General features: G+C 69.3%; 3 protein-coding genes across 4 annotated transcripts; all 3 read right to left on the reverse strand.

Moving 5' to 3' along the window:
- Positions 1-25: 25 nt before the first annotated feature.
- Positions 26-3,687, reverse strand: LOC136371995 (perilipin-3-like). Of its 2 annotated transcripts, none has more exons than XM_066336414.1 (8): positions 3,464-3,687; positions 2,493-2,550; positions 2,091-2,286; positions 1,746-1,828; positions 1,226-1,661; positions 931-1,121; positions 719-841; positions 26-640 (listed from the first exon to the last, which is right to left on the reverse strand). In XM_066336414.1, exons 2-8 carry the CDS (start codon positions 2,541-2,543, stop codon positions 296-298), a joined length of 1,425 nt encoding a protein of 474 aa, XP_066192511.1. In that variant the 5' UTR covers positions 2,544-2,550; positions 3,464-3,687; the 3' UTR covers positions 26-295. The 2 variants fall into 2 exon arrangements, with proteins under 2 accessions (XP_066192511.1, XP_066192512.1); XM_066336415.1 differs by lacking the exon at positions 3,464-3,687 and adding an exon at positions 2,918-2,960.
- Positions 3,688-3,855: 168 nt separating this feature from the next.
- On the reverse strand, positions 3,856-8,592 carry LOC136371764 (perilipin-3-like). Its single transcript, XM_066336035.1, has 7 exons — positions 8,456-8,592; positions 6,309-6,637; positions 5,968-6,050; positions 5,708-5,873; positions 4,941-5,302; positions 4,751-4,864; positions 3,856-4,529 (listed from the first exon to the last, which is right to left on the reverse strand). Exons 1-7 carry the CDS (start codon positions 8,590-8,592, stop codon positions 4,107-4,109), a joined length of 1,614 nt encoding a protein of 537 aa, XP_066192132.1. The 3' UTR covers positions 3,856-4,106.
- A 767-nt stretch (positions 8,593-9,359) lies between these two features.
- On the reverse strand, positions 9,360-17,362 carry SEMA6B (semaphorin 6B). Its single transcript, XM_066336419.1, has 17 exons — positions 17,325-17,362; positions 15,558-15,697; positions 15,019-15,148; positions 14,702-14,762; positions 14,519-14,581; positions 14,113-14,214; positions 13,731-13,819; positions 13,534-13,655; positions 13,356-13,444; positions 12,998-13,215; positions 12,672-12,803; positions 12,010-12,159; positions 11,308-11,502; positions 10,994-11,134; positions 10,713-10,790; positions 10,423-10,481; positions 9,360-10,344 (listed from the first exon to the last, which is right to left on the reverse strand). Exons 2-17 carry the CDS (start codon positions 15,670-15,672, stop codon positions 9,377-9,379), a joined length of 2,712 nt encoding a protein of 903 aa, XP_066192516.1. The 5' UTR covers positions 15,673-15,697; positions 17,325-17,362; the 3' UTR covers positions 9,360-9,376.
- Between the last annotated feature and the right edge of the window lie 5,468 nt (positions 17,363-22,830).

The raw sequence follows: 22,830 nt of genomic DNA on the forward strand, positions 1-22,830 counted from the left end.
CGCCCCCGAAGAAGCCTCAATCCAGTGCAAAACTAACCAGAGTTTATTGTTTCTTGTGCTGTTTCGGCCCTACGAGGCCGGGGGTTTGAAGGCACCGAGGACATGGGGGGACCCCCAACAGGCACTTGGGGCAGCCAAGGCACATAACTGCAGGTCCCCAGCGAGGGGACAAGGGACAGAGCTGGGGCAGGCAGGGGGGTCCCCACAGAGACAGGCACAAGGTGAGGGGGGCTGCGGGTGTTCAGCAAAGGTTCCTAGCGAGGCTTTTTAGGGTGGGGGAAGCAGCCCGGAATCGCTACTCCATCTCCAGCTCCGCCGGGCGCTTGCCCGAGGGGGCGAAGGGTCCCACCAGCCACGTCAGGGGGGCGTTGGAGGCCACATGCTCCACCAGCTCGTCCATCAGCCGCCGGGCTGTGCTGGCGTGGCCGCGGGCCCGGGCCAGCACCGGCCCCGTCACGTCCTGCAGGGAGGTGACAGAGGCCAGCGCCGCCCGCAGCTCCTCCACGTTGTGCCGGACCTGCCCCGCCGTGTCCTGCACGCTGGCGGGGAGGCCCTGCAGGCTGGACACCAAGGGCTGGCAGGAGCTCTGCAGCTGCTGGCTCAAGCCCTGCAGCATGGTCAGCGTGCCCGACTCCACTGCCTGCGGGGGGACACGGCGGGGTGAGGGCTGGGGACACCCCGAGTCAGCCCTGGGGGACATCCCCGGCCCTGCTCCTACCTCCGGTGACAGCTGCTCCTTGCCACCGCCCGGCTGCTTCTTGTTCCACTCCAGCCACAGCTGCTGCAGCTTCTCCTGCCCTCCCTGCAGCCTCTGGTCCACGCCCTGCCTCAGGCTCTCCACCTGCGAGAGGGGCACAGCCCGCCTGGGTTGGTGGGGGGACACCGGGGGACACCCCGGGGTGGCACGGGGGGTGCCAGGGTGGCTCCTACCAGGTCGAGGGTGCGCTGGAGCTGGGCCAGCAGGTCCTGGCTGCTCTGGCGGGCGCTCTGCAGTTTGCCCAGGGAGTGCTGCAGGGCTCGGTGCCTCAGCTTGGTGGAGAGGGAGCCCAGGCGCACGAAGTAGCTCTGCTGCTGCCTCTGCTGCTCGGGCTCGAAGCCCTCCACGGCCGTGGCCAGCTTGGCTGTGGGACAGGAGCTGCTCAGAAGGTGCCAGCACCACCCTCAGCAGCCCACAGAGCCTCCCCTGCTCTGCCCAGCCTCTGGAGGGTTGGGATCAGCCGCTCACCCAGCTCCTCATCCGTCATGGGCAGGTAATGGTCCACCAGCTCCTCCGACTTGCCCAGCACGGTGCCGACCCCGCTGGCCACCATCTGGCCCACGGTGCTGACCCCGCTGCTGACCGCAGACCTGGTCAGCTCCACGCCGCCCTGCACGGCCCCTTTGGTCATGTCCATCACACCGCTCACTCGGCTGGTCACCGCGTCCTTGGCCCCAGCCACCGCATCCCTGGCTCCGGCCACGGTGCTGGACACTGCATCCCTGGCCCCAACCACGGTGCTGGACACTGCGTCCCTGGCCCCAGCCATGGTGTTGGACACTGCATCCCTGGCTCCAACCACGGTGCTGGACACTGCATCCCTGGCTCCAGCCACGGTGCTGGTCAGCACATCCTTTGCCCCCGTCACCGTGGAGGTCACCAGCAGTTTGGTGTCCGAGATGATCTGGGCAGACAGACAAACCTCTGTTGAGCACTGGGGGGGCCCGAGTGTGCTGCCCACCCACCCGACCTCACCCCATCTCGGTACCTTCTGGGGGGGCTGCTGCAGGATGGGCAGCTTCTCCTCCAGCTTGTCCAGCCCTTTGCAGGCCAATTCATTGGCGGTGGAAACTGGAGATGTGGAAAGAGGTGGGTTTACACCCGGCTGCCTTGCCGGAGCTCTGCGAGGGCCAGATTTCCCATCACCCCAAAATTCAGGGGGCACTGCCCCCACATCTTTTCTTACACCTTCTGCAGCCTTTTAGTCCTTGGCCGTACAAACCAAAGACACAAACCCGGGTCCTCCCCCTCCTGCTGCCTCATTGGAGCTCGGTGAGAGGCAGTTTTGGGGTGCCCCATCCCCGTGGGGTGCTGTTCTGCCCCCCGCACTCACTCTGGGGCTCCAGCCGGGTGAGGAGGGGCTGGGCCCCGCTCACGGCCGCCGCCGTCAGAGTCTTCACTCCCTTCTCGGCGGCGTCGCACACGGAGCGCACGCAGGGGTGGCTCTCCTTGGTGCAGCTGTAGGCAGAGGCCACCATGTCGTAGGCAGAGCTCACCAGGGGCAGGTTGGCCACGCGTGTCCCGATGCTCTGGGGGCCAGAAGGGCTCAGGGTGAGCGACCCCCGAATCTCACAAGGAATGGGGGCGTGCTGTGTGTCCCCAACAAGCCGGGGGTGGGTTTGGGGCGCTCCCGTGGCTCCCCAAGCCCATCGGAGGGTGGGATAACCCCGATCCCTGTCTCCAAGCAGGGACCCCGCGGATCGCCCGCAGATTCCTCCCCCTCGCCCGCACTGACCTGTTGCTCGTCTGCCTTGGGCTGCGCCGGTGTGGGCTCGCTGGTGGCCATGGTGGGACTGTGGGGACACAGCACGGGAGCGTGAGTGGGCTCAGGCCCCCAACGGCGCCCTCCTGCCTCCCGGAGGGAGGACCCCGAGTTACCCCTCCCGGGAACGGGGCAGCTCCACGCGGCTGGAAAAATCCGGGCCGGGGCTGGTCCCTGGGACCGGGATCACAGGCGGGATTGGGACCGGGATCGCGATCGGGACCGGGATCGCGACCGGAACCGGGACTGGGACCGGAACCGGGACTGGACCGGGACCAGGATTGCGATCGGGAACGGGACCGGGATTGCGATCGGTTCACGACTGCGATCGGAACCGGAACCGGGATCGCAATCGGGATCGGAACCGGGATCGAGGACCGGCCCCGGATCGTGCTCACCGCTGGCGGCTGGGCTCGGTCCTGCTCCGCTCGGTTCGGCTCGGGCTCGCCCCGCTCCTCCCCGCCGCCCTTTATAGCCCGGAGCCCGCCCCGAGCGCATGTGACCGGAGCCGCCCCGCGGGGCCGGCCCGGGGCGGACCGGGAGCAGCGACCGCGGGGAGCGGGCCCGGGAGGGCAGCGAACCCCCGGGGCCGGGAGGGCAGCGAACCGCCGGGAAGCGCCTGCACCGAGCCCCCCGCCCGGCACCGGCACCGGGCTGCACCGGGCCCCGGGACCCCCCATTCCTCGGCCGGTGCTGCACCGACCCCCTCTACCCGGGACCGGATCCCCCGGGACCGGGCTGCACCGACACTCCCGGGGGACCGGACACCCCCGGGACCGCTCCACACCGAGCCGATTCCCCGGGAGCCGGCTGCAGTGACACCCCGAGCCCGGAACTGGAGACCCCCGGCCCCTGGCACCGGCCCCCGGGCCAGACCGTGCCCCGACCCTCCCCAGCGTCCCCTCCCCTGGGGCGGGGCCCGGGGGTCGCGGCGCTCCCCACACCTGGCCCGGTGGATGGAGTCGGTCAGACGGGTCCCAGCGGGTTCCGGCGGCAGGAGGAGGATGGACAGGCCCGGGACAGTCCCGTGTCACCGCAGCGGCTGCTGTGACCGCGCTGTGCTTGTGACGTCGGGGATACCCCGGGGCGGGCCCAGCCCCTCGGTGGTGACAACTGGAGCAAAGTTCAGTGCCACACAGCTGCGGGTCACAGTCCAGATGTCCTGGCACCTTGTGGCACCTTTCCTCCCAGCACGCCGTGGAATCCCGTCCCAATGTCCCACCGTCCCACCCCGGCGCCCCCGGCTCGGCCGCCCGTGCAGAGCCCCCCGTGAGCCCGGCACGGCGGCTCCGCCACAGCACTGCGAGCTCGGAGTCATTTTAAGGCCAAAAAACTTGTTTTCTTCCTCTTTCAACCGGTTTGAAGCTGTTAAGACACAAAATCCCAGTGCTCCTGAGGCTGAGGCAGCCCTGGATCGCAGACAGACTCACACTCTGTCCTCCAAGTGCCACCATCGCCACAGGAGTCCCCGGTCGCGACACTGGGGTCCCACGCCGGGTCACGGTGTCCATCGTCCCCTCACTCCCGGTGGGATTTGGGGCTCGTGGCTCTGGGTGGGTGCCCGCCCAGCTCAGCGACACCAGTGACTCAGCGCTGGCTGCAGACCCGGGGGGCAGCTGGCACCCGGCGTGTCCCCCCCACGGTGACACAGCCCTCCCACTTGGACATATCCACCGGCACGTCCTCGGGATACTCCACCAGCGCGGGGGCGAAGGGTCCCAGGAGCCAGGGCAGCGGCGTGTGCTGCCCCACGTGCTCCAGCAGCCCCTCCAGGCTGAGCTGTGCCCGCGTCACCGCGTCCCGGCTCCGCGCCAGCACCGCGCCCGACAGCTCCTGGAAGGAGCGGGCGCTGCCCAGGGCAGCCTGGACGCCCTCCACGCCGTGCCGGACGTGTCCCGCCGTCTCCTGCACGCTGCTGGGGAACTCCCGGGCGCCGGCGGCCAGGTGGGAGCAGGCGGCGTGGAGCTGCTGCAGGAGGCCCTGGAGCATGGCCAGCGTCCGAGCCTCCACCTGCGGGGCGGGCAGCAGGCAGCGGGGCTGGGGGGACGGAGCCCAACCCCGCCTGGATGGAGCCACACCTGCACCACCCTCCGCGGCCGCCGCTCCAGCCCTGCTCCAGGTGTCCCCACCCCAGGTGTCCCCTTGTCCTCACCTCGAGGGACACAATGGCCGCCGTCCCCGCCCTCTCCAGACGGAGCCATCTGTCCCCCCACGGTCCCCACGCCCCGTACCTCGTTGTCCTCCATGGGCACCGCGTCCTGCTGGCTCCACTCCAGCCACAGCCCGTGCAGGTGCTCCCGGGCGCTGTGCCGGGGCCCGTCCGTGCCCCGCTGCCCCTCCTCGATCTGCGGGGAGGTTCAGCCAGGTGGGAGCCCACCCGGGGCCGGCCCGGGGCTGGCACTGTCCCTGCCCCGTCCTTACCAGCCGGATGACGTGGTGGAGCTGGGCCAGGAGGCGCTGGGCACGGAGCCGGGCCCGCTGCAGGTCCCCCAGCGAGCGCCGCAGGGCGCGGCGAGGCAGCCGGGCCGACAGGGAGCCCACGCGGACAAAGTAGCTCTGCCACCGCCTCTGCTGCTCCTGCACGGCCACCTCCGTGTCCCTGGTCACCTCCGTGTCCCTGGTCACCTCCGTGTCCCTGGTCATCTCCGTGTCCCTGGTCACCTCTGTGCCTGTGGTCACCTCTGTGCCCGTTGTCACCTCCGTGCCTGTGGTCACCTCCCTTCCCCTGGTCACCTCTGTGCCCGTGGTCACCTCTGTGCCCGTGGTCACCTCTGTCCCTGCCGCTGTGGGACCAGGCCTGAGGGCAGCATGGCTGTGCAGGGCACTGGAGCCCAGCGACAGCAGCCACAGGATGCTTGGCCACCAGGTCATGTGGAGATGCCACCCCAAGCCAGGTGGCCTCTGCGGTCACCACAGCTGTGACATGAGGCCAGCTCTGCCCCATGTCGCCCAGTGCCAAGCTATAAATACCCGGGCGGGCACACAGGGACTATATTTGCTCTTGGGTTTCCAGGTGAGAGTTCACCCAGTGCCATCACCGTGCCCTTCACACGGGGACTGTCCCCTGCGTGGGGTCACGGTGGCCTTGGCGCTGTGGCACCACTGTGGGGTCACCACGTGTGGGCACTGAGCAACAGGCTCCCAGCAGAGGCTGACACCCCGAGATTTGGGACACGAGGGGCACTCACCCGGCTCCTTGTGTGTCCCGGGGAGGTACCGACCCAGCAGCTCCCCTGATTTGCCCAGCACGGTGTCCACGCCCGTGGCCAGCAGCCGCCCCACACGGGTGTCCCCCAGCGCCGAGCGTGTCCTGGCCACAGTGCGCGACAGCAGCTCCCTGGTCCCGGCCACCACCTGCAAGGGGACAGCGCAGGGACAGCGCAGGGGTGGCTTGTCCCCGCTCCTCGCTCGGTGCCAGAGCCCTGCCCGTGTCCCCGGGTGACGTTACCCTCTCGGGGGGCTGCTGCAGGATGGGCAGCTTCTCCTCCAGCTTGTCCAGCCCTTTGCAGGCCAGTTTGTTGGCGGTGGAAACTGGAGATGTGAAAAGAGGTGGGTTTAGCACCCTGTGCCTCGCAGGAGCTCTGCTAGGGCCAGGTTTTGGGGTACCCCAGAACTTGTAAAGTCTTTCCCCTCCAACCCTGCAGCTTCTCCAGCCCTTTATTCATCGGCGACACAAACCGGAGATGTGAAACCAAACCATTCCCCTCCTGCTGCCTCATTGGAGCTCGGTGAGAGGCAGTTTTGGGGTGCCCCATCCCCGTGGGGTGCTGCTCTCCCCCCCGCACTCACTCTGGGGCTCCAGCCGGGTGAGGAGGGGCTGGGCCCCGCTCGCTGCCGCCGCCCTCAGCGTCCTCAGCCCCTTCTCGGCGGCGCTGCACACGGAGCCCACGCAGGGGTGCCGCTCCTTGGTGCGCCCGTACGCCGAGGCCACGGCCCCGCAGGCGCAGCTCACCAGCGCCAGGTTGGCCACGCGGCTCACCACGCTCTGAGGGCGGGGGACAATAACACGGGGTCCCCAGAGGCACCCGCAGCCCAGCCCCAAACCCTCCGCGCACCCCCTACCTCGGCCTCCGGCTCGGCCTCCGCCGGCACCGCGGCGTTTTCGGCCGACATGGTGGCTGCCGTGGGAAAAGAGAGGTTCTGGGGAGCCGTGGGTGGGTGACACTGGTGGGGACCCTCCGGGGGATGAGACCCTCAGCAGCCCCCAGCCCCTGCTCTCTGAGGGCTCAGAGCCACCGGCTCGTGACCCGAGTGGCAGCGGCTGGAGGGTCCTGGGGGCTCCCGGGGTGTTGTGAGGGGTCCGAAAGGGGTTTGGGGATGGGGTTGGGTTCTCCCCGGCCAGGAAACGGGGGCTTAGATCCCCCCACCCCCTCCGGGATCCCCACACCCCCTTTTGGGACCAGGGAGGGGTTTTTGGGTGATTCAGCAGAAGCCAGGCTGGACTGGTCTGTCGCAATCCCGCCTGGGGACGTGCCGCCCGTCACCGTCACCTCGGCCGGGACAGCCCCGGTACCCGCAGGGAGCCGAGCCCCGGCGGAGCCCCTGACCCCCGGCGGAGCCCCCGACGCTCGGCAGCCTCCCTGACCCCCGGCAGCCCCCCCTGACCCCGGCGGACCCCCCCTGACCCCAGCAGACCCCCCTGACCCCAGCAGACCCCCCTGACCCCTGGAAGCCCCCCCCTGACCCCAGCAGACCCCCTGACGCCGGCCTGGCCCTGTGCCCTCCGGGGGTCCGGGGGGCTCCGGCCAGGTCACCGGGGGGACAGGTCCCCTGCGTTTGTTCCCTTGAGTTTCCAGGGGTGTCCCTCTGGTGTCCCTGGGGTGCTCCGGAGACCTCGGGACCCCCGACCTCCCCCGGACCCCCCGGGCACCTCCGGCCTCCCCCCGGGACCACCCGGAGCCCCCCGGAGCGTTTGTGGAGCCCCCGGGCCGCCCCCGGGCCCACTCCCGCCCCGCCCAGCCCCGGGCACGGTACTCACGGGGGTGGGGGTGGGCTTCTGTCGCGACCCCCGGCCCAGATCGCGACCCCGGGCCCCGCCCCGCCCGGCCCCGCGGGGGCGGCGGCAGCCAATCAGCGAAGGGGCGTGGCCGGGTCTCCGCCAATGAGACGGGCTGGGCGTGGCACAGTGGGCGGGGCTTGGGTCGGGGCGCGTTCGTGGCGGCGCTCCGGGAACGGCGACGGGGACAACGGCGGGGACAACGACGGGGACAACGGCGGGGACAACGGCGGGGACAACGGCGGGGGCAGCGGCCACCGACACCCCGCCACTTCTCACGTGTCCCGCCCCGCTCCAGGTGTCCCCACCCCCGGTGTCCCCATCCCAGGTGTCCCCTTGCCGCGTGTCCCCTTGCCACTCGTTCCCGCCTCAAGGGGCTCAATGGCCGCTGTCCCCACCCTCTCCAGGTGTCCCCATCCCAGGCGAACCAAGGCCAGGAGACCCGGTGGCCTCCGGCCCGGGTGTCCCCACGCCAGATGTCCCCACCCCTGGTGTCCCCAGGCCACGGGACCCAATGACTGGCGTCCCCAACCACAAGGAACCCAAAGCCAGGTGTCCCCAGGCCAAGTGTGGCCACATCAAGGGTCCCTTTGTCAGATGTCCCCACCCCAGGTGTCCCCGTGCCACCAGAGCCCCTCAGGGTGCCAGGTGTCCCCCAGGCGCTGCGGGTGCTCAGGCCAGGGGACAGCAATGCCTGGCGGGGGACAGAGGGCCGTGGGTGACCCCACGTGAGACGGCCGGGAAAGGGGACAGGCAGGGGACAGGGCGGGTGTGGGGTGGCGCGGGCAGGGACACGGTGGTGGCACTGCCTCATCCCGGGGGAATTGGGGAAAGTGGGACGGGCCCTTCGTGGGGCGGGACAGGGCCGGGTGTGCGGAGGGGGCACAGGGGCGCCCGAGGTGCCAGGGGTGTGTGCGGGTGCCCACGGCGGGGATGTCACCCTGTGTCCCCCCGGCCCTGTGCTCCCGGCTCCCGCGGGGGTGAAGAAGGTGCCGAGGCGGCGGCGGGGGAGTCGCCTCCGGTAACCGGGTGTTTATTGGGGCCGCGGGGGTACAGCCCGCGGGCGGCCGCATGCATGGCCGCTGGGGGGGCTCCCGCCGCCCCCTGCCCTATTTACAGCCTGCCACCCTCTGGGGACCTGCCACTCCCCCGCGACGCGACACGCCACCCCGGGTGGGTGCCGGGCAGGGGTGGCGCCGAAAGGGCACCCTTTGCCAGCAGAGAGTGGGTTCGGTGGGGACCCCCAGCGGCGTCCCCCCACCCCGGCTGTGCTTTCCAGGAGGGGCTGCCGGGGGTGGGGAAGGACGGGCACCCCCCAGGCTGGCACTGGGAAAGGGGTTGACCCCAGACTGGGGGTGGGAGTGTGCCCCATCCCCGGACAACGCCACATTCGGGGGGCCCCCAGCCCCCCGCACCCAAAAATGTTCACCAGGTTCCATCACCACAACCGATGCACCCCCGGCCGGATGTCCCCAGGGGGCTGGCAGCACCCAAAAGCCCCCTCCCCCCGGGTGTCACTGACGGGCCGAGGGGCTGGGGGGCACGGCCCAGTGCCCGTGTCCGTGTGTCCATCCCGCTGCCCCCCAGGGATCCCCCTCCCAGGGTGCTGCTGCGGGCCCTGGGCCCAGCCTGGGGAGGGGACACGGTGGCCGGGCCCCCCACCGGCATGTGGGACAAAGCCAGAACGCAGGGCACCGCCCCACGCCAGCCGGGGACACCCCCAAACCCCATCCGGGGGGTGCCTGTCCCCCCCCTCACCCCGGCAGCACCTCTGCAGCTCCTGGCGGCCGCCCCTCCCTGTCCCCAGGGCGCCGGGGACCCCAGCAGTGTCCTGGCCAGGGGACGCGCACAGGCGGCGAGCCTATTTGCCCGAGGGAGTCCGCTCCACGCCGTAGCGCAGGAGGTGGTGCAGGTCCGTCAGCGGCCGCGGGGTGCCCGGTGCCCGGCTTGCCCTGGCCGCCGTCCCGTGCCGCCCGTAGCCGCCCGCCGCCGCCTCGCCGCTGTTGAACGTGTGGTTCCTCTTGAGGTGGGCGCCGGGGCGGCCCGTGCCGTTGTTGGCGTTGAAGTTCAGCTGCTCGGGGTGCCAGGGCGGCCCCTCGGTAAAGTCTCCCCCGTCCCCGCTGGGTGCCGAGACCACCCGCCGGCGCTCGGGGCTGGGGTGCGGCGTCCCGCCGAAGTCGCCGTAGGAGCCGCGGGGCGGGCGGCGGGCGCCGGCGGCTGGGTGCTGCCGGCTGCGGGGACCCTCCTGAGGGTCCCGAGCCCAGTGCCCGTCACCTGAGGAGTCGCTGAGTTCGGCCTCCAGCTCCTGGTCCACCAGGATGGCGTGGCAGGAGAGGGGGATGCCCCGCGGCGGGCGGCCCGAGCCCCCGCGCCCGGCGCCCGCGGGCCCGGAGCCTCCAGGGTCCCGCAAAGCCGCGTTGATGATGTTGTGGCTCTGCTCCCACGTGCAGTTTTGGAGCGCTCCGGGGCAGCGTTTCTGCTGCAGCGGGGTCTGCTCCGGCGTGGGCAGCACCCCCGAGTCCAGGTCGTGTTGGGTGACCTTGCCCAGCTCCTTGGGCCACCCGTTGGGCATGAGCGGGGCCAGCAGCGCCCCGCGGGCCCGCCGCTCGCCCAGGCGGCTGACGCTCACCACCGACTCGCTGTGCGCCAGGATCGTCTCCTTGTCCTTGCGCCGCGCCAGCTCCTTGCGGTCCCGGTGCCCGATGAACCAGCACACGCTGAAACCGGAGATGACGGCGCCGATGACGAAGGCGGCCACGGAGGAGATCACCAGCAGGTTCACGGACACCAGCCCGTCCGGCTCGTCCACGAAGCTCTCCGTCACCAGCCCTGGGGGTGGGGGACGCGTCAGGGGACCTGCGGGTGCCACCGCCGCGTCCCCGAGCGCTGTCCCCGCCCCGCACTCACCCTCGCACTCGCCCAGGTGGGACGTGCTGCCGCCGGCGATGTCCTGCTCGAAGGCCACCCTGGGGGTGCAGGTTGGGGGGTCAGTGGGTCCCGAATGGCCTGGCAGAGTCTCCCAGCCCCCCTCAGTGAGCCAGGAGTTTGTCGGGGCTCAGCGATTGGGGGCTGCAGCACCTGATGCTCTCTGGGGACACCACTGTCCCCTCACTGTCCCCAGGCCGGGCAGCCTTACCTGGGGCTGGGCTCTGGGGACACCACTGTCCCCTCACTGTCCCCAGGCCGGGCAGCCTTACCTGGGGCTGGGCTCCAGGAAGACGCAGGAGCCCTCGGGTGTCCAGCCGCAGTAGGGATCCCGGCTCCCGAGGCAGTTCCTGCAGGGGCAGAGATGTCAGGGTCAGCCCCGATGGGGGGACACAACCCCCGGGCCCCGCGAGGGACTCGCTCCGAGCTGTGCCTCAGTTTCCCCAGCCGAGCTGAGCCCCGCCTGGCCGGATCCCAGCTCGGGGTGAGCCGCCGGGGTGTGAGGTGATGCACAGCCACCTCCGGAGAGCCCTGCCCAGCCCCAGACACTCACTTCATGCAGCCCGAGTGCTGCTGGCAGCGAGCCACGGGCACCCTGGCCACGCACGGGGGGAAGGCCAGCAGCAGCGAGCCCGCAGCCTTGTCCAGCTCCAGCCCCAGCAGCCGCCGCTCGTCCTCCGTGTCCCGGCCGCACCTGGGGACAGGGCAGAGCTCATCACAGCCCTGCTCCACAGCGCCCTCCACAGAGCCTGGCCCGGTCCAGAGGAGATTTTCTCATCCATCCCTCTCACCCGTCTTCTCCATCCACCCCCCTGAGCACCCCGCCCGCCCCTGTTCTTGCCCCCTCTCCCCTCTCTGGGCACTCACCTCCCGGGCTGGTAGGTCTCAAACTCCTCCAGGAAGACGCTCTGGCTGCCGGGGGCGGCGGGCGCGGGGCTGCTGCTGGCGTTGGGCAGGATGAGGAACTTGAGCACGGTGCCGCTGCTGGAGCCCAGGAACACCACGGTGTGGTTCCCCCAGGGCCCCGCGGCCGTGTCCACCACGATCTTACGGAGCTGGTACCTGCGTGGGGATGGAGGGAGCAGAGTTGGGGTGTGGGGGAGTCCAGGTGTCCCCAGGGAGCGGGAAACTGGGGCAGGGTGAGGATCCAGCCCCACAACCCCATCTCCGTGTCCCTGTCCCCAGCCCTATGTCCCCAGCCCCACATCTCTGTCCCCATCCTCGCCTCCCCATCCCATGCCCCTGTCCCCGTTCCGTGTCCCTGTCCCCATCCCCTGCTCACACCCCAGCTGCCCTGCCGGCAGGAGGCTGCGGCCCGAGAGCGGCGCTTGATTAATTCCCCATCAAGCAGCAATTAAGGCAGATTTAATTAGGACGAGACAATCTTGACTGCAAAGTGTATGAGATTTATCAGCTCTCCCAGCGCTCCCAGCGCTGGCACGAGCGTGGAGAGGCAGCACGGGAGGCTCTGGCCAGCCCCTTCCAGCCCTCCCAGTGTCCCCAGTGTCCCCCAGTGTCCCCAGTGTCCCCCAGTGTCCCCAGTGCCCCCCAGCCCCCTGGGGCACCCACCGGGTCATGGTGCGGAGGATCCAGGGGGCGTTGCCCAGGGCCGGCACCGCCTCGTCCATCAGCGGGTGGGTCTTGACGAAGTTCAGGATCTCGTCGGGGAAGGCGCTGGAGGAGTTGTAGCGCATCCCCGGGGACGCGCAGCACCCGGGCCTGCGGCCACGGCACGGCTCAGTGGCGCTGTCCCCAGCCTGTCCCCAGCCTGTCCCCAGCGCCGCTGGTGCTGGCCGTGGTTATCATCACCTCTGTCCCCAGCGCTGTCCCCATGCCCGCGGGGACTGGCTGTGGCTGCCACTGTCCCCGTCCCCAGCCCTGTTCCTTTCCTCAGTCCCACCAGTGTCCCTGCCAGCCCTGTCCCGGCCCTGTCCCCTCCCCTGTCCCCTCCCCTGTCCCCGGCCCTGTCCCGGCCCTGTCCCCAGCCCTGTCCCCTCCCCTGTCCCCGGCCCTGTCCCCGGCCCTGTCCCCAGCCCTGTCCCCAGCCCTGTCCCCTCCCCTGTCCCCGGCCCTGTCCCGGCCCTGTCCCCAGCCCTGTCCCCTCCCCTGTCCCCGGCCCTGTCCCCGGCCCTGTCCCCAGCCCTGTCCCCAGCCCTGTCCCCTCCCCTGTCCCCGGCCCTGTCCCCTCCCCTGTCCCCTCCCCTGTCCCCTCCCCTGTCCCCAGCCCTCACCGTGGCTTTGGCACCATGTCCTCCGGCACAGGCGTCCAGATGGACTCGGGTGACTTCTGCTCCCGGAACCGTCCCTCGAAGACGGCGGCCACCTGGCTCATGTCGAAGGCGCAGACGGCGGAGCCGGGGATGCTGCGGGGACACGGCGCTGGGGTGAGCCCCAGGGACTGCAAAGGGCCCTGCAGATCCCCGATGGAGACCAGCCCATTTCCTGCCCAGGACCCACCCCGGGCTTCACCCACCGCTCCTCCCAGCTCCCCCTGAGGCTCCAGCCTGGATCCCAGCTCTGAGCCGGGGGCTCCGGGCAGGGCACGAGGGGCTCTGACCTGTTGGCGGGCGTGGAGAACACGGCCAGCACCACGGGCCGCCCGTCCAGCTCCAGGATGTCCGTCACGGCCTGGATGACGTTGAAGTAGAAGTGGGAATCGCCCGGCACGGAGCAGTTGAGCCGGGCCTTGAGGAAGGACGTCCACTGCTTCTCCAGCACCCGCTGAGAGCCCCCCATGTCGTTCTTGCACACCCGGGCCACCCGGGACACCACCACCTGTGGGAGGACACCCGTCAGTCACCACCCGGCCCCAGTGGCCGTCCCCTTGTCCCGGCTGTCCCTGGGGGCATCACAGAATGGTTTGGGTTGGAAGGCAGCTCAGGGATTTGTCTCCCTCCCGGCGGGATGTGTCCCACCTTCTCCAGGTAGTTGAACTCCATGGCGATCTCCCGGAAGAAGAAGTAGACGTGGCTCCTCCATTCCACGGCGTGCACGAAGTAGGGCTCTGTGGGGACAGCGGGGTCAGGGACGGCCCAGGGTGGGCTCACAGGGGACACGAGCCGTGTCCTGGCTCGGCCAGGCGTGGGGACACACCTTTGAACCACTTGGAGTCGTGTTTGACGGTGCGCAGCGTGGGGCTGTCCCCGAGGCTGCGGTAGATGACGGCGTCGATGGCCAGGAAATCCGTCACCGTGGCCGTGAAGAGCATCCCCCCCTGCGTGGGACAGGGCTGTCAGCGGGGCCGGGGGACACGGTGCCCGCTGTGACACTGCCAGTGCCACCACTGACCTGTGAACAGGGCCACGTTGGCGTGCTTGGGGTCGTAGGGACACCGGGCCATGCCGCTGATGTTGTCCCCGACGGGCTCCAGCGTGTCCATCTAGAGCGGGTGAGAGGGGACATGGGGACACACCCGGGCACGGGGGACACCCGGGTCCCCATCCTGAGGGGGGGTCAGGCTGTACTTGGCACAGACAGGGCTGAAGGAGTTGATGCTGCAGACCCTTCCCATGGTGTCCCCTGACCCCAAAACCCTTCCCATGGTGTCCCCTGGCCCCAAAACCCTTCCCATGGTGTCCCCTCCTGCCCTGGCCCCAAAACCCTTCTCATGGGTGTCCCCTCCTGCCCTGTCCCCAGGCCCCCTCCCACACGGGGACCCTCGCGGAGGCTCACGCTGTAGTTGGCGCAGACGGGGTTGAAGGCGTTGGTGCCACAGACGAAGAGGAGGCTCTCGTTCCTCACCAGCAGCACCTTCACGAAATTTCGGCACTCTGCCTGCGCCGGGAGAGGGGACTGTGACCCTCGGCACCCCCAAACCCCCCTCACCTCACCCCAGCGCACCCAGATCCTCACCAGTGTGAGGGGATGGCTGTTCTCACCCCACAGCTGCATTTATGGGGCCTGGGAATGGCATTTCTGGCCCCCAATCATTAATTACAAATCAAATTATCCCAGCGGCCAATAAATCAGAGATACAGCAGTGGTGACAGCGGGGAGGAGACAGGGTGTGACACGGCCACAGAGGGTGCTCAGTCCCCACCCGGGGGTGCCCGTGGGGTGCAGATCCCGCAGCCCGTACCTCGTGCTTGCCCTTCATCCTGCAGATGCTGATGTCGTGCTGGTTCGAGCGCCATGTCAGTTTCTGGGTGGGAAAAACCAGTGTGGGGACGGGGACAAGCCAACAGCGTCCCCCTGAGACCCCCTCGAGGCCTCTCAGAGCTCCCTGGGACCCCCCGGGACCCCCGGGACCCCCGGCACTTACCCGGTGGTAGCGCATCTCAGCGGCCCCGCTGGGCTCCAGGCTGACCCGATAGACATTGTCCCTGTGAGGGGGACACGGGTGTCACCACTCCACAGCTGGGGTGTGCCCCCACAGCCTTGGGGCTACAGGACCCACCCCCCGGGAAGGTTTGGGGTGCTGGGGTGGGCAATGAACAGCCCCAGGGCAGTGCCAATGAACCCCGCGCCCAGTGCCCCACTTTGGGGTGCCCCGGGCAGGTGGTGGGCTCGTCCCCGCACAGAGCAGTGGGGTGGCTGTGGGGTGCCAGGGCGGAGGAGGGGAGCCTTTGGGGTGCAGACCTGTCCCCGATGAAGAGGGTCCTGTTGACCTTGAGGATGCGCTGGATGTTGAGGCGCTGGGTGCTGCCCCCCTCGGGGCCCCCCGGGCGGGCGGTGCCGTGGCCCACGAACACGGGGTAGTGCTTCACGTCTGGGGGGGCACGGGGGTCACACGGGCACCCCCACACAGCCCAGGCAGCCCCCCGCCCCAGAGACACCTCCCTCCTGCCTTCCGCCCCAAATCCCACCCCATGGGTGCCCCCCCAGCTGCCTTAACCCCACAGCACCCCAAAACGCCCAGAGCCCTTCCACAGGTACCCCCAAAACCCCACAGCACCCCAAAACCCCCAGAGCCCTTCCACAGGTACCCCCAAAACCCCACAGCACCCCAAAACCCGCAGAGCCCTTCCACAGGTACCCCCAAAAGTAACCCAAAGCCCGGCCCTGCCCACGGGTGGTCCCAAACCCTCCCTTGGGCTCCCCCGCCTGCCCTCACCCCAAACCCCCTTTCCATGCCAGGCCGTGCCCCCTCCGTGCCCCAGCCCCGGGTGGGCACTCACAGTCCGGGGCGGCCACGGCGATGGGGCCGGGCTCCTCGGGGAACGTGCCCCTCGCCGTCCTCTCGGCCGCCAGCAGCAGCAGCAGCACCAGGGGGACACGGGGTGGGGGTCCCATGGTGGCCCCTGCCCTGGGTGGGCACCTGCGGGCACGGGCAGGGCTGGGGGGGCAGCACCCACCGGGGTGAGACCCCCCGGGCACCCCAAACCCGCGGGTGTCTCTGGGGGCTGGGGCCACGCTGGTGGCTTGTCACCGGCAGCACGTGGTGACATGGCAGGGCTGGGGACACGGGGACAGGAGAGTGAGGACGCCTGGGCAGAGGGACAGGGGGACACGGGGACATGGGGACAAGAGGGAAGCCAAAATGCCGTTCCCCATCCCAAATCTCCGGGGACACTTGAGGGTGTCACAGCAGCCCCGATGCAGACAGACAGCCCCAGGGCCACCACCACTGTCCCCTCACCACGCGGGGCCACCATCCCCCGCCTGTCCCCCGTCCCCGAGGGGCTGGGGCCGGCCTGGGTAATTAGCAGGCGCGCAGGGAATTAATTGATCCCTAATTCCATGGGAGCAGGGAGCGATCGAAGAGGCGCCCTCCTCCCCGCGGGGACCGGCCACGGGTGACATTGTGTGGGGCCGGGGGTCACCGCGCCTGGGCGCTGCCAGCGGGGGGGACACGTCCCCAGCCCCTCCGTGGTGTCACCGGCCCGGGTGACACCCGCTCTGTCCCCACCGCGGTCCCCTGTGTGGTGCCACCGCCCCCGGGGACATCTGACCCCGACCCCGCTGTGTCACAGCCCCCGGGCAGGAGGTGACCCCGCTGGGACCTGCCCCTGGTGTCACAGCCCCTGGGGACAACTGACCCCATCCTCAGGGTGTCACCACCCCTGGGACACCCAACCATGTCCCCACTATCTCAGGGACATCCCATCCTGTCCCCACAGTGCCACAGAGCTCCCAGTGACACCCAGCTCTGTCCCCATGGTGTCCCCAGCAGACAGGAAAAGAGCCGTTGGTGGCTCGTTTGTCACCGAAAGCCACCAAAGAAGGGGGACCCCCAAAAAGCCCCCCCGGGGAAGGGCTCAGGGAGGATCCGCCCTCTCCGGAGGGGGTCTGGGGACCCGGGGGGGGTCTGTCGCTGCCTCGGGCGCCTGGAGCCCCTTTGGGGGCTCCGGTGTCACCGTCCCCAGCCCGCGTGGTGACAGCAGCGGGCGCGGGGTAAGCGGAGCCTCCGGCGCCGTAAATGCCGGGATTGTGCGGGAAAAGAAAAGGCAGCGGGAAGAGGAGGGGGCACGGCGGGGACGGGGACACGGCAGCACGGGGGGGACAAACAGGGACCCATTCACGGCGGCGCCGGGCCACGGGGACTGTCACCGCGCGTGTCCCCAGGGGCTGCGGGGAAACTGAGGCAGCGGCTGGGGACAGCGGGGGCTGTGCCGGGAGTGAGGGGGGGTCTCCGCTTGGCGAACGGCCTCGGCCGTGTCCCTTGTCCCCGTCCCCGCTCCGTGCCTCAGTTTCCCCGTGGCGGAGCGCTCAGCCCTCACCCCGCGCACACGGAGCTTTGGGGGGCGCCGGGAGCTGCTTGACCCGTCCCCCCCCAACAGCTCCGCGACCCCCGGCCTGGGGTGACACACCCAGTGTTCCCCCTCTGGCGGCAGTCCCCGGGGCTCTGAGCAGGGCGGGATGTCCCCGGTTCCCACAGCCGGGGGGTCACTGTGTCCCCCCTTCCCGGGGCTGGGAAGCCCCTCCCCAGCGCCGCGCTCTGCCACCTGAGCTGCTCCGGCCGCCTCCGCCGCCGGCCCTGTGCCACCACCGTGTCACCACCGTGTCACCACCGTGCCACCACCGTGTCACCAGCGTGTCGCCACTGTCCCTGCCGCTGGCACGGGGGTCCCCGAGCTGGGGGTGTGTGCCCCCCGCCCCGGGCCGCCCCGGCGGCGCTGGGGGCTCCGAGCGCGGCTCAGCTGTCACGTCAAGCCCCGAGACCCCCGGGGAGAGGGGCCCGCGCCCCCCGCCCGCGCCAGGTGGGAAGGTAGGGCTGGATGTCACCGTAACCGGAGCCACCAACCCCCCCCCATCACCCCGGCAGCTGTCACCGGCAGCCGGGGACCCGGGGGGGCACCGTGGGACCCCCCGAGCGGCACCGCGGCGTCCCCACGGGAAAGCGGGCGGCACGGAGGAACCGGTGAGACCCCCCGGGCACAGAGCGGGGACAGAGGGACAGCGGGGTCCCCCCGGCCTCAGCGGGTCCCCCATCCTCATAAACCCCTTTGGAATGGCAATGGGAAGAGGGGGACACCGGACGGGGGGACACACCGGGAGTGGGGGTGACACCGGAAGGAGGGGACACCGGAAGGAGGAAAGGGGACACAGAGGGAAATACAGGGGAAAGGGGGGAACACACAGGAGAATGGGGGGACATTGGGAAGATCTGGGGCAGGGGACACACACTGAGGAACGGGGCGGGTGGGAAAGGCCGAGGACACCAACAGTGAAATCCCTGAAAATACTTTTGGGATATAACCTCAATATCACATCCCAATCCACCGGTGTAATGTCGGGGTTTGGGGTCATTTCCTTCAGAAGGCGCCCAACGCCAAGAAGAAATCATTAGTCATAGATATGCTAATGAGGCCTTTACACACCCCCCACACGTGCTCAGCCCCCAAAATGTGCCCCCCGGTGCCCAGAGCATCCCTCGCTCATGGGGTCACACAGTGCCACCCATTGCCACAGAGGGGTTTGGGGGTCACCAGCAGGGTCCCCCCACCGCCCGGGGACCCCCCAATCCCAGCTGCCGGGGCTGGGGGGCTCAGCCCCCCCGGGTTTCCGTTCGGGGCCCGGTTCAGATGGCAGAGCCAGGAAGCAGCTGTCCCCACGGCGGGACGGAGCAAATGTCACCCCGGCCACCTGGCACCGCGCGCTGGCCTTGTCCCTGTCCCTGTCTCCTGCCCCGGGTCCCCCCCTTCCCAAGCGGCACCTCCCGGGGGGGGCTCGGGCAGCCCCCAGAGCCGCGGGGTGCCGAGAGCACGGGGGGACACGGGCACCGCCGGGGTCCCGCGCGGGTGACAGGGCTGGGGGGTCACCGGCGTGGCGGGGGGGGGACACAGCAGCCACCATTTACCTTGGCGCTTCCACGGCCCCGCCGGCGGCTCGAATGTCCCCCGGGCCTCCCGCTCCGGTTACCGGCTCCGCTTACAGCTGCCGTTTATAGCCCCGCTGCCTGGCCCCTGTTCCTTGGCGCTGTCCCCTCCCCATCGCCCACCGGGTGGGGACACAGCCTCCGGACCCCAGGACACCGCAAGCCACCAAGGGCACGGGGATGGGGGGGACCCCGCGGTCACCTTGGGTGGCTTTGTCACCCCCGTGGGTTCCCAGAGGTGGCTGCAGCTGTGGGTGCCCCCTCGGCACCCCCCGGGTGACACCCATGGGTGCCCGACACGTCCGTTCCAGCACGCCGGCGGTGCTGGTGGCCGGCCAGAGCCGCATGGTGATTTGCATATTAAATACAGGCTCATCTGCATATTAAGGACGGTTTCCTGCGAGGAGGATCACGCGTCACGCCGAAATAAACCCCGGGCAGGGAGGGGGGACAGAGGGGGTGGCAGACGGAGTGCTGTGTCCCCCCAGCCCTAGTCCGCTGTCCCCAAAGCTGTACCCCAATCACAGCCCTTGTCCCCTGTTGTCCCCCCAGTTCACAGCCTTTGTCCCCCCCCCAGTTCTATGGGACAGGATCCTCCCATCCCGCTGGTGTCCCCCAGCCACTTGTCCCTACTGACACACATCCCCCCGCGGTCCCCCCCAAAGACTGTCACCTCCCCTGTCCCCAAAGCGGCACAATCTCTCTGTCCCCCCAAAACAGCCGTTCCCTTCATCCCCTTGCCCCAAAGCCCCACATGCCCTTGTCCCCAAAGGCACTCACCCCCCTCGCGCTGTGCCACCCCAGGGGCTCCGTGCCCTGGCAGGGTCCCCCTGGATCTCACCCTGTCACCTCTCCTTGTCACCCGCATGGCCCGGGGCGGCGGCAGGAGCAGATCCGAGTCACCGCCGGCCTCGTGCCTCAGTTTCCTCTCGGGCGGGGAAGAGGGGACACCCCCCCGTTCCTGCTCCCCGCCCTGGAGCCCCCAACCCTGCCAGCGCCGGGCGGGCACCTCCCTGCAACCTGGCTGTCCCCGGGGATTCCCCTTGTCCCCAGGGATTCCTGTCACCGCGCGCCTCCTCCTCACGGAGCCCGTTGGCCCCAGCGTGTCCCAGCCCGAGGAGCCCTTCCCCAGAGCGTCCCCTTCCCGAGGACCGCTGTCCCCACGGGATCCTGTCCCGCCAGCAGGCAGAGGGCCACCAGCTCGTGCTCAGCCCCCATGGGAGACCATACAATAACAAGGCGGAGTGGTTTACATCCGGCATCCGGGCGGGAACCCTGCAATTACACCCCGGGACACGGAGCGTTCCCGGGCTGGGAGGCTGCTGAGCACACCACACGGCTCCCGGGCACCCCAAAGGCACCCCAAAGGCACCCCAAAGGCACCCAAAGGCACCCCAACGCACGGCAGCCCTCCGAGAGCAGCCCGACAGGACACGCACCGAGCCCAGCGCCACATGAGGCTCCGGGAGGCCGGGACCGGGCTCAGCCCCGCCGTTGGTTCGGTTTTTAGGCCCTGATAAAGTTGGATGTTGGGTTTTGGGGGTTTGTTGATGTTCAGGTCCCCCCATCCACTGCTCCAGCCGGGAAAATGAACTTTTTCTCTCCAGGCCCAGAACCGGCACTTCCCGGGCAGATTATCTTCAAACTCTTATTGTATTTAAATAAAGTTAAATATCCGCTGGGTTACACGGGGCAGAGAGGGGCTGGGGGTGGCAGGTCACCTCAGTGTCACCTCAGTGTCCCCGTAGCCTCTCCATGCCCAGCATCCTGCTGTCCCCAGGGTGATGGTGGCCCTGGTCACCTGGTCACCTGGTCACTCAGGGTGCCCACCTTCCATCCTGAGCCCCCCAGCTCCCAGGAGCACCAGGGGACGGGGACACCGGCGGGGACAAGAGCCACGGCCACCCCCAGCAAACCTCCTCACGCCACCGCGGGGTGCCCAGAGGGGTGACAAAGTGACAAGTGGCTTCCGGTGCCAAGGTGTGGGTGAGAGCACGTGAGCCTTCGCCCTGCGGCCTCCTCCTCATCCTCCTCCCCAGTGCCACTGTCTCCATCCCGCTGTCGGTTTGGGAAGTGTCCTCTGTCGGGGCTGGGGACACAGGGAGCAGTGGGGGGACACCCCACACCCCGCTGGGAGCCCCAGGGGCGCTGGGAGCCGCGCTGGCTGCGGGGACTGCCGGGGCCAGCGGGGAGCGTGGGATGTGGGTGAGGAGTGGGAGGCAGGATGTGCACTGGATGTGCAGATGGAGTTTGGGATGTGGGATGTGGAGTGGGATGGGGCTGGGATGCAGCGTGGAGGATGGGGTGGAGGATGGGATGCAGGGTGGGATGGAGGATTCAGGCTGGTTTAGGGAACACAGGGTGGGATGCAGGGTGGGACACAGGGTGGGATGCAGGCCAGGCTATGGAATGGGATGCAGGAAGGGATTTGGGTTGCAGGATGCAGGATGGGATATGGGATACAGGATGGGATATGGGATGTAGGATACAGGATGGGATATGGGATGCAGGATGGGCTGTGGGATGTAGGATGGGATATGGGATGTAGGATGGGATATGGGATGTAGGATGGGATATGGGATGTAGGATGGGCTGTGGGATGTAGGATACAGGATGGGCTGTGGGATGCAGGATCAGGCCGGGCTGTGGGATGCAGGATGGGATATGGGATGCAGGATGGGATATGGGATGTAGGATGGGCTGTGGGATGCAGGATCAGGCCGGGCTGTGGGATGCCGCGGCGCGCAGAACAAAGGGCCATTGTTCCAGCGCGCTGCGCTGCCGCCTCGCCGGAAGGTCCGAGCGGCCTCACCGCCCTCGGAGCTGCTCCTTGTTCTGCCGGCACAGCCCGCGGCGCCACCCGGCCACCGCTGCCACCGCCGCTGTCACCTCCGCCCGCGCCACCATCGCCACCGCCGCCACCGCCGGCGCGGCTCCTCGGGCAGCAGCGCCCAAAGCCCGAGGGCAGGACGGTGTCCCTGTCCCCTGCCAGGTGTGCCAGGTGCCATCTGTGCCCGGGGGGTGTGCACGGGCTGTCACGTGTGTGCGGGGGGTGTCACCGTGTGTCGTGTGTGTGTGTACAGGTGTCACACGTGTCGCTGTGTGTGCCTGCGTGTGCACCGTGTGTCACTGTGTGTGTGTACAGCAGATGTCACACGTGTCACATGTCGCTCTGTGTCACTGTGTGTGCACCAGCTGTCGTGTGCATGCGCAGGGGGTGGCAGAAGGCACCGGGTGACACACATGTGCAGGAATGTGGCACCAGCTGGCACCCGTGTGTGATGGCATGTGGGCACCGGGTGGCACCTGTGTGTGTGTGCGTGGGGTGTCACACGTGTGCACGTGTGTTCACGGGGTGTCACACATGTCCGGGTGTGTTCACGGGTGTCACACCTGTCCCTGTGTGTTTATGGCTGTCACATGTGTCCAGGTGTGTTCATAGCTGTCACACATGCCCAGGTGTGTTCATGGCTGTCACATGTGTCCAGGTGTGTTCATGGCTGTCACACGTGTCCAGGTGTGTTCACGGCTGTCACACGTGTGAGCCGTGTGTTGTCACACGTGTGACCAGGGCTGTGCACACCGGGCTGGCACGAGGGATGAGCACAGCAGGGACGGGTTATTTTTGGGTTATTTTGGGCACACGGCAGGGATGGATCCCGGCTCCCACCTCCCAAACCTCCTCCCTGACACTTCCCGATTTCCCGGCGCTCTCTCCCGGCGGGAGGGGACGGATGGGGAGGAGAGAAATGCCCGCGATGTCCCCACCGTGCCACCAGGGCCGGGCTGTCCCTCGGGGTGACCCGCGGGTGCTGCCACCGCCGGCTGGTCCCATCCCGCCCTCTCCCAGCGCCCTGGGGCTGCTCCCAGCGCTGCCTCCCTCCCGCCCCTGTCCCTGCTCCGTGCCTCAGTTTCCCCAGCCGAGCTCCCGCAGCCCCGCGCTCCCTCCCGCAGCCGCCGCTCCCCCGGGGTCACCGTGTCCCCTCTCCGTGTCCCCTCCCCGTGTCCCCTCCCGTGTCCCCTCCCCGTGTCCCCCCCTCCCCGTGTCCCCTCCCGTGTCCCCTCCCGTGTCCCCTCCCGTGTCCCCCCCCGTGTCCCCCCAGGTCCCCCCGGCGCCAGACCCTGCGCTGAGC

Source organism: Sylvia atricapilla, chromosome 26 (genome assembly GCF_009819655.1).
Source record: "Sylvia atricapilla isolate bSylAtr1 chromosome 26, bSylAtr1.pri, whole genome shotgun sequence".
Classification (NCBI taxonomy): domain Eukaryota; kingdom Metazoa; phylum Chordata; class Aves; order Passeriformes; family Sylviidae; genus Sylvia; species Sylvia atricapilla.